Source organism: Vitis vinifera, chromosome 8 (genome assembly GCF_030704535.1).
Source record: "Vitis vinifera cultivar Pinot Noir 40024 chromosome 8, ASM3070453v1".
NCBI classification, from domain to species: domain Eukaryota; kingdom Viridiplantae; phylum Streptophyta; class Magnoliopsida; order Vitales; family Vitaceae; genus Vitis; species Vitis vinifera.
The window spans coordinates 11,511,880-11,529,236 of record NC_081812.1 but is presented as its reverse complement, the minus strand read 5'-3'; the positions used below and the strand labels follow the sequence as shown (position 1 = coordinate 11,529,236).

At 38.4% G+C, this 17,357-nt stretch overlaps 3 protein-coding genes across 4 annotated transcripts; 1 reads left to right on the top strand and 2 right to left on the bottom strand.

Moving 5' to 3' along the window:
* On the bottom strand, window positions 1-5,261 carry LOC100265320 (WEB family protein At2g38370). Of its 2 annotated transcripts, none has more exons than XM_010655054.3 (2): window positions 4,795-5,261; window positions 1-1,898 (listed from the first exon to the last, which is right to left on the bottom strand). In XM_010655054.3, the coding sequence occupies exons 1-2, from the start codon at window positions 5,038-5,040 to the stop codon at window positions 357-359; spliced, it is 1,788 nt and encodes a 595-aa protein (XP_010653356.1). In that variant the 5' UTR covers window positions 5,041-5,261; the 3' UTR covers window positions 1-356. The 2 variants fall into 2 exon arrangements, with proteins under 2 accessions (XP_010653356.1, XP_002266471.1); XM_002266435.5 differs by having other exon boundaries at window positions 1-1,895; window positions 4,795-5,259.
* Window positions 5,262-10,059: 4,798 nt separating this feature from the next.
* On the top strand, window positions 10,060-10,985 carry LOC100253378 (uncharacterized). Its single transcript, XM_010655055.3, has one exon. It carries the CDS (start codon window positions 10,158-10,160, stop codon window positions 10,782-10,784), a length of 627 nt encoding a protein of 208 aa, XP_010653357.1. The 5' UTR covers window positions 10,060-10,157; the 3' UTR covers window positions 10,785-10,985.
* A 1,752-nt stretch (window positions 10,986-12,737) lies between these two features.
* Window positions 12,738-17,218, bottom strand: LOC100243028 (aspartate aminotransferase, mitochondrial). The gene is made up of 10 exons (XM_002266390.5): window positions 16,872-17,218; window positions 16,694-16,779; window positions 15,677-15,883; window positions 15,450-15,555; window positions 15,271-15,375; window positions 15,023-15,195; window positions 14,342-14,501; window positions 14,146-14,241; window positions 13,947-14,041; window positions 12,738-13,039 (listed from the first exon to the last, which is right to left on the bottom strand). The coding sequence occupies exons 1-10, from the start codon at window positions 17,052-17,054 to the stop codon at window positions 12,967-12,969; spliced, it is 1,284 nt and encodes a 427-aa protein (XP_002266426.2). The 5' UTR covers window positions 17,055-17,218; the 3' UTR covers window positions 12,738-12,966.
* Between the last annotated feature and the right edge of the window lie 139 nt (window positions 17,219-17,357).

Below are 17,357 nucleotides of genomic sequence, written 5' to 3'. Positions count from 1 at the left end.
TGCATGAAACAGGAATCAAATTGACATTCAGAAGGATAATACATCAAACTTCTTTTGTTCAAGCAATAATTCATCACCTTTCCCCTTTTCTTCCTTTTGTACAACCGCGTCAATACCATATAGTAGGTGCTACTTCATACGATACCAGTTTCAACAGGGTGAAAGCTAGGGCACCGTTACACGTTGAAATGGGTGAAAGCTAGGGCAATACAAATTACAAAAATACAACTAACAAGCGTCTGGGCAACAGCCAGTTCCAGGTGAGATTCCATTTGATAACGTAATTGCAAACCAGGAAGAACCAAAGAGGGATGGGAGTAGGAGGAAGGAGAAGAAAGTTAGTCCCTAGTCTTAGATTAATTCATGTAGCTGCCATGCCATTTGGAATTTGTGGTTGACTTCTTCTTTTTCTTACTCTGTTTTGTCAGAAGGAGAGAGAACCGACCAAACCCAAACTTCTTTCTCTTGGCAGGAAACTGCTTGGGAACACTCTCTCTCTCAGCCTTCCAATGGGAGGGTAGGTCAACACCTTGTTTGTTAAGCATTTGACCCAGTGACATTTTCTGCTTCACAGTGCTTTTGTCTTTGTGGATTCCTGGCTCAAATTCATCTGGCATAAGAAGCTTCCTGCTCAGTATCTGGCCTATTGATAGGGTAGGCTTTAGAACAGGGCTTGGGCCATCACTAACCAGATTCAGTCCATTCACATCAAGCATGCGGGAATCTCTCCGATGGTGGGCTGGGTAGGAATTCTTGAACTTAGTCGAGTTTTGTACAGAACGCCTTCTCTGACCATGTTCAGATCTCCATTTCCGAAGAGCCTCTTCAACAGCCAGCTTCCCTCTATTTGCAGCCTCTACTCTGTTCAGAGCTTCTTCCAATGCCTTCTTACTGGTTTTGATTTCTTCAGTAGCTTCCTCTACTCTCCTCAAGATTTCCACTTTTGAAATATTTGCTTCATCAACTTGAAGCATGGCCTCAATTACCTTCCCTTTAGAGAGTTCCTCAGCCTCTCGAGCTCTGCAGGTTAAGGCAGAGTACTCTTCAAATGAAAGAGTTACTCCATCAGGCTTTTGCAGGAGAACTCCATGTGAGCTCTCACTGTTTGATAGAGCCTTGATCTCTGCAAGAGCAATGACTTCTGCAGCTCTAGCGGCTTCCTTCATTTTTTTGGCAGCAACTAGCCTGATCTCAGCTGTTTTTATTCTAGCTTTTGTCTGTTCAATCTCAGAGATTGCTTTCAAAACTTCTGATTTTGCTGCTTCCCCCATTTTCTTGAAATCTTCTGCTTCAGAAGTCAATTTTTGGAGCTCCCTTGCAATATCCATAGGATTGTCAAAACTGCCTTTGATTTCAGCATCTTTTGCCAGTTGTACCTTTAATCTTGTTTGATTTAGCTCCGCCTCAAGAGATGAAATTTTTGAGGAATTCAAAGTTAGCCGCTCTCGGGTCTTTTCAAGTGAGATTCTTTCTTTCTCTATTTTCTTGTTAAATGATTCAACAGAAGCTCGAATATCAGCAAGATCATTTGTTGTTCTGGTGAGGTTCAACTTAGCCTGTTTTAGCTCCATTAAGATTAAACCTGGGGCTGAAGATGGACACAGCATCAAACCTCCGGCCAAATGCTGTTGATCTGCTTCAGGATTCTCATGTCGTTTCATTTCTGCCTCTTGCACAATGGGGGTCACAATCCTATCATCTGAATTTGTCTCAAGAATTGCAGTGACTTCAGATGATTCTTTTTGTAGCTTTAATTTTAGTTCTTCTACAATCATTTTAGTGGCTTCCAGTTCTTTTAAGACATCAAGTGTTTCCCTTTCTTTCAAAATAAGATCTTTCTCCAACTGTGCTGCATGTTCTTCTACTTGAGCAATGTCAACCTCTTCAATTCCACGCTGCTATTATTAAAAAAATTATTCAGAAATAGAATCATATAAAAAGAGTAGAAACAAACAATTAGCAGGCTTCCAAGCCTACAATTCATAATTTTCTATTCAGCCAGTCTGATATGTGAATGCATGAATATGGAAGCCCCAGTAGTAAACAGATGTCACAAAGAAAACCCATTACGTCTCTTTTTTTTGTTCCTCAAAAAAACGCTTCTGATATGGAAGCCCCAGAAACAAAGAATCAGGTAGTCCAAATTTGGTGGAGTTGCAACATAAGAAGCTTCCTAGAGTTTCACACAATATCACAGCGTTGCATGGTTGAAGGAGCTTCAAATTTAGAAATAGATGGAGGTTTGAACTTTATGACCACATATCTAAACGTGTATGTGACATGAATTCATGCTGTACTCAAGTTCACTTGTGTTTCTAGATGACTATTAAAATTTACTTGGTGCTACCAGTGAAGATTGCACTCAGGTACAATATGATGACTTATCTTTTTATCTGGCCAAGAAAAACTCCAGTACCAAACAGAATAACATGCCAGCATTTGATATCCAGGTCTCATGAAAATTCTGCAGTAGTGTAGGCCTGATCTAGGAGATAGCAAGTTCCAAACCATGATATCATAGTTTTGGGCTCATTGTAGGAGCCAAGTATCAACATGACAACTTCCCAATGTTCTTTTTTCCTAAGTATCATAGACATTTTTCCTAAGTATCATAGTGACAACTTTCCAATTTTTTATTTTTTTTTAGACCGGCTTATAATGAAGCATACCAATCTGATGGAGAAACAAATCACAGACATGATTGATATCAAGGCATGCATCAAACTATCATCACCTGAGTATAATAAAACTCCCCAGATGATTCTTCCTTCCCAAAGCAGCTCTTGTTGCTTTCATTGGGTTCTGATCCTTTAAGTTACCGTGGAAGTTTCTAACAACATGAAGTTGAGCCAAGTTCATCCAATTTAAAATATTCTCCAGATGATAAATTCCTGATAGTTTTCCTACTTTCATTAAGGCGCCTTCTATCATTGATGTGTTTATATCTGAACAAGGATTAAAAATTTTCATATCCTACCAATTTGAGAGGGAAGAAAGCATATATTTTATTCAAGGGTAAAAATAAGATGATCTTTAAAAGACACAACCATAAGCCCAAGTTCTGGTTTAGCACATTAACAAAAGAATGCAGTCATATGGCTGTGATCCCGTGTGATGTGACTATTAGATGGAGGAAGGATGAGGAGGGGTAAAACGCCCTTCAGGTTTGAACATATGTGGCTTAAAGTAGAGAGATTCAAGGACATAGTTAGAAACTGGTGGATGGGTTACAATGTTAGGGACTCCTCAGTAATATTCTAGAAGCTAAGCTAAAAGCTTTAAAGCATGACCTAAAATTATGGAATAAAGAGGTGTTTAGCAATGTCACAACCAGAAAAGTTGTGATCTTAAATCATATTGATTTATAGGATGCCAACAGAAGGGAAGTCATTCTCTCTGTTGAAGTGGTTGAGAGGCTAGGATGGAGGTGGAAGATGAGTTCAACAAGTGGGCTACAAGAAGCCTACTAAAAGCAGAAATCAAGAGAACTTTGGTTAAAGGAGGGCAATAAAAACACTAATTCTTTCATAAAATGGTCATCACTCATAGAAGACAAAACCACATGGCTAAAATAAGGGTGAATGGTCATTTAAAGGATGCAGATATAAAGAAGGGGATGTCAAATGTCTTTCTTAGCCTTCTTGCTGGGGCAAGGGAGTGGAGACTGAGCACCAACAGAATATTATTTGTGTCCTTGGGTAGTGATGCTTTAGGGAAAATGGAGATTGCTTTTCCTGAGGGGGAAGTTTTCGCCGCTCTATCCTCTTTCTATGAGGATAAAGCTCTTGGTCCGGATGGATTCACAATGGCATTTTGAGAGCATTTTCAAGATTTTGTAAGGTATGGGGGGTGATGGGATGTTTTTTTGGGAAGTTCTATAAGCAAGGTTCTTTCAAAAGAAGCTTAAATGACAAGTTTCTTCACTTCCTGTGTTAATTCCTGAATTTGAAATTCGAGGTCTTACAGTTTGTTCCAACAACTACATTTTGTTCTAACGGTAAATTTGGGAAGTTTTTTATGGGCACTCATAAGGCCATGTTCTAGTGCGGCACACTAACATTAAAATACAATTATAAAATTGACCCATGTAATGCGGCAATACCGACCAAATAGGGAATGAACTTTTCCATCTATAAACTTCTCAGCAATGATTTTGTCCACCAATAGAAAAGGGCCTCTTATTTAAATAAAAAAGGAAAAGGCCAATATCAACAGCCTATATTGGCGCCGTGTGTCTTAATTTTGTGTTTCCCATACATATAGCTAATGATATGAAGCCACGCACGAGATCCATAGCTCCATAAGACAGATCTCCTGTCTTAGATGCAAAATCACAACTAAATTTAAAAAGCACAAGCCACAACATTTGGGGCAAAAAGTGGTATGGTTGAAAATTAACGTTAGCGAATCAAAGAATCGCATTTCAATTGTCACAGGTAAGCTTAAAAACATACATTAATATTTAAGCAACCTGTTCTTATGGTTTGCTCCATCGAAATCGACGAACAAGAAACTATTCATATCGCAATTGCAAATTCATATTCAACTTCAAATTTGCCCATCAGAAAGAAAAGAGAGAGTAACAATCCACTCAGAGAAGCTCCGAAAAACAGAACTTAAAGCCCCGTTTGGTTCCCGAGAAAGAATGAGAGGAAAAAAAGAAGGAAAAAGCTTTAAACGGCCTTTTTTGTTTTTGGTTCTGTAGAGCATTTTCCTACTATTTTCCCTTCATTTTCTCTCCTCCCGATTACCAACCAAACGGGAGGAAAATGAATAGAGAAACAATAAACATACCTCAGCTTCAGAGAGCTTGCAATGACTGGGTTTCCAGAATCCGATTCCACCAAATCGACTCGCAGCTTCCTTCACAGACTCGAACGGCGCTGACGTGTCGATCTCCCCCCTGCCCCCACCCTCCTTCTTCCACTCCTCCGAACCCGCTTCACTCCTACCCTTCGGGTTCCCCATTTTCACGCCCGAATCAACCACACCATTATTTCCAACTTCCACTCCAGTACCAAACTTTAGGGTTTCAGCCATTGAAAAAGCCAACAGCTGAGAAACACAATCTGAGATCAAGAAACCGAAACTCTAGAATTTAGGGATGAGAGAATGCGAGTGTATGGGCTATAATGGAGGCGATGAATGATGATGTCGGCGTGAGTGGGGCGAAAATCAAAGCTCAGTACTCCACACCCACAGTCTCTGTAGAGATAAAAGAGGGAAAAAAAGCAACAGCGTCCATTTGATTTCTGAATCGTTCTAAGTTGAATTTCCCCAAAAGCCCCTACTTGGATTCAAATTCCCAAAAATTTTACGGAAGCAGCCGGGGAAAAACAAAAAATGAGTTTCCCCCTTTACCCCTAATGGGAAAGGACTTCACAGGTGAGAGCTTCGAAACGACGCGTTTAACGAGCGTGTGATTTACGCTCCCACCAGCCCAACGGACAAATGAAGCAGTGAATACATTTGTCCTTGATTTCAGCCAAAATCGCGTTAACCTTCTAAAAACGTTACCCCTCTGTTTTTCCACTTTGGTGGCACAGTAAAAATCCAAATATGCTATTATAATAATCTTTTTAATTATGAAATTAAGAACAATGATGTCGCGTCTGAGAATTAAATTATGGCATTGTGTCCAAGGAAATGTCACTACTAATTAATTAAAATCTTATTTAATAATTATTATTGCATGTCCCATCTTTTATGTCGCACTTATCCTCCATATTGCAGACCCAAAACATTCAACATTGAATTGGCGTTATCCTATTGTATGGTTTTATCATAAATTCGAAATTGGAAGATGACTTGAAGGATTTAATATTAATTAGACCACTCTACAAATTTGGGTGCCGTATTAATGGGCATCAATTCCACAGTATAATTTGGCGTGTCCATTAAGAAATTTTATCATCCACACCCACCGATGTAGCCCCCGGAAGGATTAGGTGCAACTGAAAATAGCAGTCGTAGGTTTGCCAAAAATAAATGATTGTAGCATTTGACGCCTGCTTTCCTATATATAAATTTGCTTCCCCTTTTAGGCCATCGAGGTAATTGAGCAAATGTCACATGTAAATCCTAGGCCGTGGGTCCAAGTGAAAAGGGCTTGGTCCCGACCCTCAGTCTCCATGGAAGTGAGTAAGAATAATAATAATTAGAAAAAAAAAAAAAAAACTAAATGAAAGGACAAGCCTTAGTTTGCTTTGCACTTTTTAATCTCCTCAGTGCTCCGACGGGCGTACCGGCATGATGAGATGACCGTTGCTGTGAAAGTTATGTAGAAGCTGGCCCTACAGGTTCAGTGCCGTTGGCCTTTAGTATTTGAATTTAAAATAAGTTAAATAACTTTAAAGTGGAATGCACTTGCAGACATTGCTGCTATTATAGCTTCACTTTTAGCTGCCAATTTCCCTCAAGAGACTATTCTTGAACGATTTTGGAATAAGCTATTTAAATTAATTCAGTACTTTCCATCAATCTCTTCACATAATAAAATTAATTTGGAAAATATAGAAATTAGAAATAAAATTAATTTGAAAAAGGAACTTAAGATTAAAATTTTTAAAAATAGAAAATATCTTCACATAATAAAATTAACTTGGAAAAAAAATTTAAATTGTGAATTAAAAAAAGAAACTTTTCAAATATTGTAAGAAATTTGGAGACAATTTAAATGTAGATTTGTTTTCAGAAAAAACTTTCCAAATCTAGTTGAATTTAAAAAGAAGGAAATATTTGCAAAATCTTTCCAAATCTCTGTAAGTTTCTAGAATTGACTTTAAGTACATTATAATTTTTTGAATATAAATTTTCCTTTCGTGTTTAATTCAAATCCACAAAGGTAGTTCATATTTAATTCTTAGGCTAGCAAGAGATTCACATGGTGGTAGTGCATCAGGGACGTAACATTGTCAAGTAAGTCTATGTATATTTCGTAAAGTAATGGGTGGTGGTGGTTGAATGGTGTTACATGGCTTTCAAGTGACTTTGGGTTGAAGGCTAATTGGAGCTTAAACCCATCATAATAAAGTGGAGTTTACTTAGCATAATTTTAATACAAGTTGTACTTAATTATAGTTTCATAGTTGTGTATTTCCAACACGAAATTCATTTTCTTAGTAAAACTTGTAAGGTTTAGACAATGGGTTCACTATCAGCCCAAATGGGCCCAACTTGATGTGGTAAAATTCTGAATAGGCCCCAGCAAAAGGCCCAGCTATATATAGCTGAAACTTGGAAGTCTTGACTCTGAACAGGCCGGACAGTGGAGCACTCCATACAAAACTGAATCTGTTGAAACAGAAAGAACGGGTAGCGGTGAACGGTGATGATCTTCTTGGCCTAATGATTCTTTGGGATCTCCAAAAACATTCACTAAGGTGATGTTTGTTTTTTTACTTAATTTTAAGTAGAATTTTAATGTTTAATACCGTTAAGTATTGAGTTGGTTGTTTGTGTATATTTTATTTAAGTATTAAAAAGTAAAGAAAGATCAATATATTAATTTTTTTATTTATAAAAAATTAAATATTTTGATTTTTTTTAATTAAAAAATTTAAATAACTTATGAAAAAATAGAAAAACAAATAACTTAAATTCTAAAAATAAATTGCTTTTAGCAAAATTAAAACCTGAAGATGCACTGTATTGGATGGGTCAAATCTCAGTGTGGGTTACCTCCGGATGGTGGTGCTTTGAGATGAGTATGAATGATTATATGTATTGATGGGCTTTTAATTAATTGTGTAGATATTATCTACTGAATGCATCTATAAGGTTAATAAATTAATTTTCAAATGAATAGCTAAATCCTTATCCTTCTAATTCATTTTTAGATTAAATAGCTAAATCCTTGTCTTAAAGACAATTACTACATCCGTAGGAGGGACGCAGAGGTATGTAAGATCAAAGATGGTTAGGCTGTTATAAAACACAGGATCAATTAAAACTTTGAGATGGGTGTGTTGTATGAGATGAGTCAAAATCCATTGGTTCTGGGTCAAGCTAAGTGTGGATAGGCGTAATCTTAAATTCCGAGGATTAGATTGATATCACCGACAATTAATTGATTTTCAAATGAGATGAGTAAAACCTTATCCCAAGTCTAATATCGTGATTTTGAGTCTTCGTAGCCCTATTGGGTGGGTAAGGCCGAGAATGATATTTCATTTTCATGGGATGATACGAAACATGGATTTGAATCTCGAGAGCCCCACTGGGTGTGTAAGGTCGGCGATGGTATTCCATTTTCATGGGATGACCAAGAACATGACTGTTCGAACCATCAATTAATTAGGTGATTAGCCTTTTATAGATCCAGAGGTGGGATGACCCAAAACAGGCACTGTTGGAATTGCTATTAATCAGTTGATTAGCCTTTTAGTTTTATAGATCCAGAGGTTTGGGGACGCCAAAACTTACCAACAAGCACATACTAGAAACCGCGGTCGCTATAGAAATCATTGGACTTGGGAAACCTGCAGATTCTTCAGCCAAATTCACAAGCACAACAGCAAATAATGTCGGATCCACTATCGTTCAATCCACCCCAGGGTCAAAATGTAGGGTCTTCTTTTGTGGTGTGTTTGAGTGGCGTACAGCACTATCTATATCTAGCTCATACCCTACTATTTAATTTTTTTCACCCTTCGCCGTTGTTTTCTTCTGGTGTTCCCTTCACCAACTTTTCCTTCCCATGGCCCATATACCATGAAAACAACTACGAATGCCACTGTTGTACCTCACTATCAGCCATTCAATGGTGAATGCCGTGATCATTTCCACCACTGACGACCAGTACACTCTATGTCCTCTTTAAGGTATGTATAATAATTATTTCTTTTCCTTCCCATCACAAACATCTCCCTGTATTAATCTCACTAGCTTCATCTGCAATATTCTAATGCATGTAGATTCAGGCAGCAACTAAATAAAAGGAAAAGAAAATGATCAGTTTTCTCAAATTCCAACATACACTGACTTAGAATATACTTTGTAAGTTTATCAGGGATGGCATTTTACTGCAAACAATCGTTTGTAATCCTCATCACGCATTTCTACTACTCGCTAAGCTGTATATGTCGCGATCCCAGTGGTTGTATAATGATGGTGGATACATTATTTTCGTAGCCTTCCAGCTCCACTATTACCCAATCACATCCTGACAGATCACTGCCATACTACCTCAGGGTTCCCTGCAGTAATTGCGGTTACCAAATCACATTCGGGCATGTCACTGATCTTCTCTTTAGACTTCTCATCTCCCTTAGGTTGTTTTCATTTTTATTTTTTGCTTAATATTTCGGCATCCATGATAGTGGAATGACTGTACGTAGAGGTAGTCATCGTAGCAGATCAGCCCCCAGTCAATCTCGCGTCCTTGCCTATTGCTTGGGAAAATCGACACATTAATTAATGGTGGCCCTGCTAAGCTTCAAATTTCATTTTCCACTATTCTTTTCGGTGAAGCACGTTTTCTTGAGTGGTGCCCTAAATTATAGGCAACCACTTCTCATCAGAACAAGAAAAGATACTCTTATTTGATTCTACAAGGCCTACTATAAAAAAAAATCTTATGTTTATGATCGTTGAGAATACATTTTAGACTCCAAATCTTGGTTCACAGTGCTTTGGCTAGAACTAAATATGTTGTTAGAAGGGTCCAAAAAAATAAATCTATATTGAGGGTGATGTAACCAGAAAGCAGTGAGAACTGAGAAGAGGCTTTTAAGGAGAGATGGACCACCAATGAGGCTACCTTCCCTATCATTTATTTCTACAGACCCAACCATGCGGACCTTAACAATAAACCATAAACCAACCCTTCTTGTTCGAGAAACATGCATGTGAGGCATCTCTTACATTGTAATATAATAAGACTTCACTTTTTAATTGCCCATTTGTTGACTGGTTGGGAAACAAATCCAGTGTACATACTCAGACCAAAACCCTTATGGTTCCTTGAATAATGACCATACGCGTGGCACGTGGCATTAAAGTCAATAATCAATTTGCATGAGTCATTGTGTGTGTGTGTATATATATATTATATGACTTCAATGTAAGGTTTGCAAGCTAACTTTCCACCTTTTCCATCTTCTCCATCTTTGAATCTCTGCGAATCAGAGAATTTCCAACAATCCCAGGAACCCGAGATGCTGAGAAGTGAGCAAGATGTGCCCCAAAAGCGGCTCCAAATCAAGGAAGATGACAAGTTCTTCAGCAGGCTGTTGTCCAAGGAGAGCTCCATGGCCAACCCTTCCTCGAGAGTCTACTATGGAGGAGTGACTGGTGCAGTGCCATTTACTTGGGAGTCTCAACCTGGAACCCCTAAATACACATTCAGTGAGTCTTCTCTTCCTCCTCTCACTCCTCCACCTTCCTACTACTCCAATTCCATGGACAAGAAGCCCAACAAAAAGCACTCAAGATCCAATCTCTTGCACTCCATATTCCCAAGGATGAACCACAACAACAATAATCCTAAGAAACCGAATGTTCTATCATCACCCTCCTTGTCATCGTCCTGTTCGTCATGGTCTTCGCCGCGCTCATCATCCATGTCTGGTTCATTGACTCCAAACTTTCTCAGGCGGAGGCGGTGTTGTAGCTCAAGATCATCGTTTGATTCCGGAGCTGATTATGAAGAGGAGGCCGTTTCGCCTACTTCAACCTTGTGCTTTCGCATGGGTAGCGGGCTGAGAGGGCGCTGCTCGGTTGTGGTTATGAAGAAGGCTTTCTTGTCCATGGTCGGCCATGGATCTGGCCAAGGTACCGCCTAAGTTAGCTAGAAAGATTCTCCATTTCTTGTTTAAACACTTGTTTTCTCTCTGAGTGGGGTCTCATTTCTTTTATGGTAGTGAGTTTTCTACCAAAAAAAAAAAAAAAAAAAACCAAAAAAAAATGCATGCTGGTTATAGCTGTTGTTGATCTGAAAAAGAAAAGAAAATAAAAAATAATTCTGTTTTTAGAATGAATGTAAATCATGTTCTTCAGTCTTCACCATCTCTGGTTCTTCTTCAATAGTTTGTGCATGTGGGTGGGTAGCTCAATTTAGTAAATCTCACAGCAGTCAAAACTTAAAACAGTTCTCCTTTTGAGTGAAGAAACTGCTATCAATTATCAAGTACAATTATCACCATTTGGGGAGAAAGAGACGGAAGCGTAAGCATTAGAGGGCTCATATCCCAAGCAAACCCAGGGGACATCATATACTAAGATTAATAGCGTGGTGGCATTTTGAGATGTGCCTCACTGGCTATTCTGAAAATAAAGGAGGGCATATGCTGGGGGTTGTGTTTGGTGGTGGTTGTGGGAAGCTAGGCATTGTGGTTAGATGAATCTCTCTGTCACTGTGTCTCTGTTATTATTTAATGCCAAGAGGAAAGGTGGATGCAGGTTCCTATCTCGATATTTAATTTTTTGGCCTGGCTGCTTTTTGGAATCTTTTTTGCTCTGCCTTCGTCTTCCCCACACATAATGAATGGGAGGGGAAACCTTCTGTTTTTATATTTAATCACTCTAGATATTAATAGGTGGTCAGTTGATTTATGAATATGTTAATTGGTAATGAATGTTCAGTCCTTGTCCATCTCCGTCCACTTACTTCAATACCGAGCAGAGACAAATCCTTCCATATGACAGCTTTTGAAGGGCGACCCACTCACCACAGCCCATTTTTCACGCATAAAATGATACGCCAAACAAGCTAAAACAAAACCAAACAAAATGGGTTTGTCCCTAAACCAAAAATAACCCATCAATGAAAATAGATGGTCAGTCTGAAATGTTGTGATTTTTATCATCAGGTTAAGAGTGGATCAACCTTTTTTGGTAGAATGAAATGATGAAAAGGGCAGCAAGTGTTGTAGTAGGGAAGGAGGTCACAGAGGGCATGTGCCCCATCACATCTCTATGGGCTGGCTCACCCACCTACTTGAGATGTGCTACAAATCCACAGCATCTCATTCTTTACTTTAAATTAATGAAAGAAAAGCTGGAGAATCCTGACCAGAAAGCCAAGAATGAAAAGGATACAAGACCACCGATATACTCATTCAAGATTGCATTTTTTCTTTGTAATTTGTCTGTCGTTTGGTGGTCTTTGCGGGAGCGTGTCCACTTCAATAAAAAAGTTCACTTTTGAAGGTGATCAAAAGAAAGTGGTCCATGAAAAAGTTATTCTAGTTCCCTCTAGTATTTCCTTATCTTTATGGGTTTCAAGGAGCCAGGCAAACCATGTGGAAGGTTTATGAACGGGGATTTAACGGAACCTAAAATATCAGGAATAATATTTGGGAGGAAAATTTCAACAATGAATATGAAATTGGGAAACACAATGCACCATCAAAGACAAGTACTTGTCTAATTGTTTTCATTCAAGGAAAAATTACAGAACCATACAAGTCATTGAGGACAAAAAAATTCATTGCATCAGGTCCCATGGGATCTGTCCCTAATGGGACAAGGACAAAGAGCATAATAAGGATTGAGGTTGAAAAAACTTCATAAAACCTAAAACAGGGAGGAGGCGGAATCTGTCTCCATCCCCACCCTTATTTTATATATATATATATGGAAGCCCTCCTGGACTGGTCGAATTCATCCCTTAACAAGAATTCACCATCCCTATCCCACCTAGTCTAAGCCGAGAAATGAGACAGGGATGAGAAATAAATTCATAGACATAAACGGCGACGGGAAGCCCTCCTTGACCGGCCCTGTTCATGTCCCTATTCATAAAACAATAACTTTCAAAGCTTAGAAAATACATTGGAATTGTGCATTTGGAGGGAAGTCAGACTTGTTCTAACTCCATAGTTGCCACAGTTCAAAATAGAAGGGCCACAATTTTTATCCTCGTATTCCTCATTTTCAAATGTTTGTACACCATACAATATCACTTCCCAAAAGGTATCGACTGTAAGTGAAGTTCCTCATTTTCAAAGAATACATGTACGCTTCTCAGCCAAATTTAGTAACTTCATGTATTGCATTTGCCAAGTAACTCACATTGCTTGTAGTCACACCTGCCATACTGCCAATGATACATTTTATAAAAGGTTATTCAGTCTCACAGCCATTTAATTCAATAATTAAAACCAGGGGAATAAGACAATATGCTTTTGTTGAAAAGTTACATCATAACCAATCTTTCCAAACAAATCAAGTTAAATAATCAATTCAGTGCCTTAAATGCCATATTGGATGCAGAAATAATGCATAAGCATTTAAGTGGAACTCAGCAAACCAAAACAGGCTAGATGTTGTCATATTGCTACCAGTACCATAATAAATGGTATTATTTATCTCTTGGGATAATGATGGATGTACCAATCCACTCTCTTCTTTTGGGCCTAATAGGTCCTCATGGCTTCAAATTACATCTACCTAATTAAGAGAAGTACCAATGTGAGATATCACAATCACCCCCCAGTAGACACAAGAAATATGGAATATCACAATTAACCCCCCATGCTAATACAACATTAATAGAATCCCTTAAGGGGTACACAAATAGAATCCCACATTATCAGGGTTGGGGATCGGTTTTGATACCATTTGTAACAACTACTTTTCCTGTGCAGATATCATTTACTTTGGGCTTAATGCACCCTCATGAGTTTAAAATGCATTTACCTAATTAAGAGAAGCTCACTACCTATATATAATTTACATAACTTCTTCCCTTGGTCAATGTGAGATATTACAAATTCACAATGGATATGCCTGAAAAGATTCTCCAAATTTCCTTTACCTTTTAGAAACACCAGACACATTCAAAACAAGATCCCAACATATTCAGCTATGAACTGAAAATATTCATTGGTTAAATGACTACCAGCTCACACAAGATCTTTGCAGAAAGAACTAGTAGAAAGATTGGTGTGTCAAAAAGGTAATTCAAACAAGATATAACCATTTATATGAGCTTGATTAATCACCTTATGCGACCATCATAAGTCATGTATATATGGAATTCCTTCACCAGTCTATTAACCTGATCCGGGGATAAGCCAGAGAAGCAAAACATCCCAACCTGCACTTTTGTAGATTTCATCATTAGATCATTGCCATCCAACTAGTCAAATCTTTTTCAGGCATGCTTTGAGACCATAAAATTTGGATAATTAAATTCTAAACCTGGTTAGTCATGTGATCCCAGTTTAGGGGAGAACCCAGCTTCTTGAGACTTTCATGTAGAGTGGACCGCATCCTATGAATGCGGTTTGCCATTACCTTAAAAAGTGGGTATGGTTAAAGGCAAATCAGAATCTTCTAGTCCATCTTGGATAGAAAATGATAGGAAAAAAAAAAAAAAACAAGTAAAAGTTACCACCTTCAGCTCTTTTTTCCAAAGCTCCTTTAGATGTGGGTCACTCAAGATTGTTGAAACCAGTAATATGCCATGGACAGGAGGGCTGCTGTACATTGCCCTAGTAATATGCTGTAGTTGGCTTTTAATTGCAACTGCTTGCTTTGCATCCACACAAAGAACACTGCAGAAATTAAATTAGGATGCAAAAGTGAAAAAACTTAAAGAAGCTAAATCTGACTACAGATTGAGATGGTTGTATGATGGAACAATAAAGCATGTGGAACATCATCAAACCATCCTCCCGCCCTACTCTTTGATCATCAATGAGCATTGGAATAGATTTGATTATAGTTTTGAAGAAGTTTAGTTTTTCAAAACATGTGTAATAACAATCCCTCTGAGTTGTGTGCCTCAATTTTAAAAATGTTAGATGGATGACTTAGCGACAATAATTGAAGTTCTGCTGACATTTTGGCCTCTCATACTAAAAAAATATCTGAAACCCATAGCTTGAGGATGTAAGTAGTTGGAAAAACTAGTGGTTCAATGCTCTTTGGTCCATGTGAAGGGTGTTACTGCCCTGACAGAGGGTTGCTTTCAAGGATCAAAGCCAACATTCTATTGATTTTTAAACTCGCAAAACTTTAAGGTGGATAAACACATATAATCATTCACAAAAAACTGTGGATTAGTGGTCTATACCTGAGACAGCCCACTCTGTGCCCATATAATCCCATATTTTTAGCAAAGGACTGAGCACAGCCTATTAAATGTCCATCTTCAAGAAATATCCGGATAGCCTTGGCATCCTTGTCAAGGTCCCCACTAGCGAAACCTTGATAAGCCATGTCAAAGAAGGGAAAATGATTTTTTACCTGAAAATGATTAATTAGCACCTATCGGTAATTTAGAGATCAAGGAAATGCTTTAGAAGACTTGTTGTTATTTACCTTGAAAAGATTTGAGATCTCTCTCCATTGTTCCTCAGTTGGGTCAACCCCTGTTGGGTTGTGAGCACAAGGATGGAGCAAGAAAAAGGAACGATCTGGAGCATTCTGGAAAAAAATGCCTGATGTAATCAGTTTCTTACAAATTGGTGAATATCCTATCCATTTGAAGATTCTTATACCTTGATATCGTCCATAAGTGCAGCAAAGTGTAATCCCTTAGAGTCAGGATGGTAGTAATGGAAGGTTCTCCCTGGAACTTGGGCATCTCTCCAGATGTTATGGTGGCTGTGCAACAAGCAATTCCAATTATAGAAAATCACATAAGATTTCAACAATATAATTGATCAGGGGAGGCTAGGAGTCTTAAAAATGAGCAGGAATTGAGAGGATACAGCACAGGCTTTACTTGGACCAAGTTGGAATGGGTAAATATATTCTTGATTGAGGATAGAAACGCCTCTGAAACTCAGCAAAGAGACGGCAAGCACCAGTGCCAGAGAGAGCTTGGACCCCCGCAAATCTTCCTTCTTTTATGAAATCTGCCTCCTTTCCATAAATCAACTTGACACTCTCCTCGACTAGTTTTGAACTAACTGAAGCTGAAACTGACTCCCTGCCAATGGCTCCAAAAATTAGACTAGAAAAGGTACGGCAATAAAATTGGCAGTGGAATTGGGAGAAAGTATGCATCCATATTTAAGAACAAGAAACTATATCTAGTCAATTATTAGATATGCCAATAAATAGAGCATGTACACCATGCCATAATAATGGATATACAAATATAAGTCAGAAGATACTAATGCCATTGTGCTTCTCTGGAATCGATGATGGCAGTGCTAATAACAAGGGCACCTATACCACAATATTTATTAACTTTAACTCATTAAAATAGATTCTGTTATTGTTTCATTCCCCAAGTACCCAATTGCCAGATGAACCACATAGTCAGTATAATATTATATTTCATTGCTATTAAACACAATCATAATCCAATCTTGCGTTATCACAACTCTCAACTTCATGATAATTGGGAAAAATTTCTCGTAACATCTAGCATTTTGCGCAAAAGGGGCATCGCCAATTTTTCAGTGTTTTAAGGGTTCATTCTTTCAAGTATGGTTTGAATTGATGAGGGAACATGGATACAAACAAAATAGTTTAGAAACAACAACAAAATGCCACCAACATTTGAACGGTAAGCAGAGTGATCAGCCAAACCTATCAACCTCAAGCAAACACGAAAAGTTCATCAAATCAGCCATTCTAAAATCATGGAACAACCCTAGACTCTTCCAATAACAAATGGCCTTTCTCATTCATTGCAAAAAGAATTAAAGAAAATTAATTGATAAATCTCAATCATAAACAACTAAAACCATCATACCCAGAAAGAAGAAAAAGGAAAAAGACAGAAACTCACAGGAACTCGGTGCCCGCAATCTTTACCTCCCCATCTCTAACGCACTGAAGAACCACAGGTCTTCCATCATCATCCCTGTAAGCCCCCTAAATCATAAAAGAGCCATAGTCGCAGTATATTCTCATCAGAGCTGGTGCAACAGCACTAGAAGCAACCAAAGACTGAACAAAACACCTACCACTCCAAGATTGATCTTGTTGGGGCTGGTATCAGAAAGAAAAGCCTCAGTAACACTCATGATGGGGTCCTTAGGGGCGTGACCCACATGATCCCACCAATCAATGGCAGCGGCTGAGGTTGACATGAATCTTCTTCTCACAGTATCACGTGCCCACTTGATCATCATCCTCCTCCTTTGCATTTGTTTTTACAGTCTCAATGCCAGACCCTGTGGAAAGCTGCTGAATCGAGTTCGGAGAGTTGAGGTTCTTGAAGAAGGTGGAGCTTAGAAAACTATGCTCTTCCATGGTTTTTGCTGGTTGTCTCAATTTCCTGTGGGCTCTGCTGGTCTTTGTTGCCTTTTGGGAGCACATTGGTATAGAGTTTCTGCTCCTCTACGATGAACTTTTCTACAGTTTGTCAAGTGACCCAAGCCCCATGAGACTGGCCCAAGAGATTTTGTTGTTGATGTGAATTGTTGTTTTGAGGCCCAATTTCATAATGG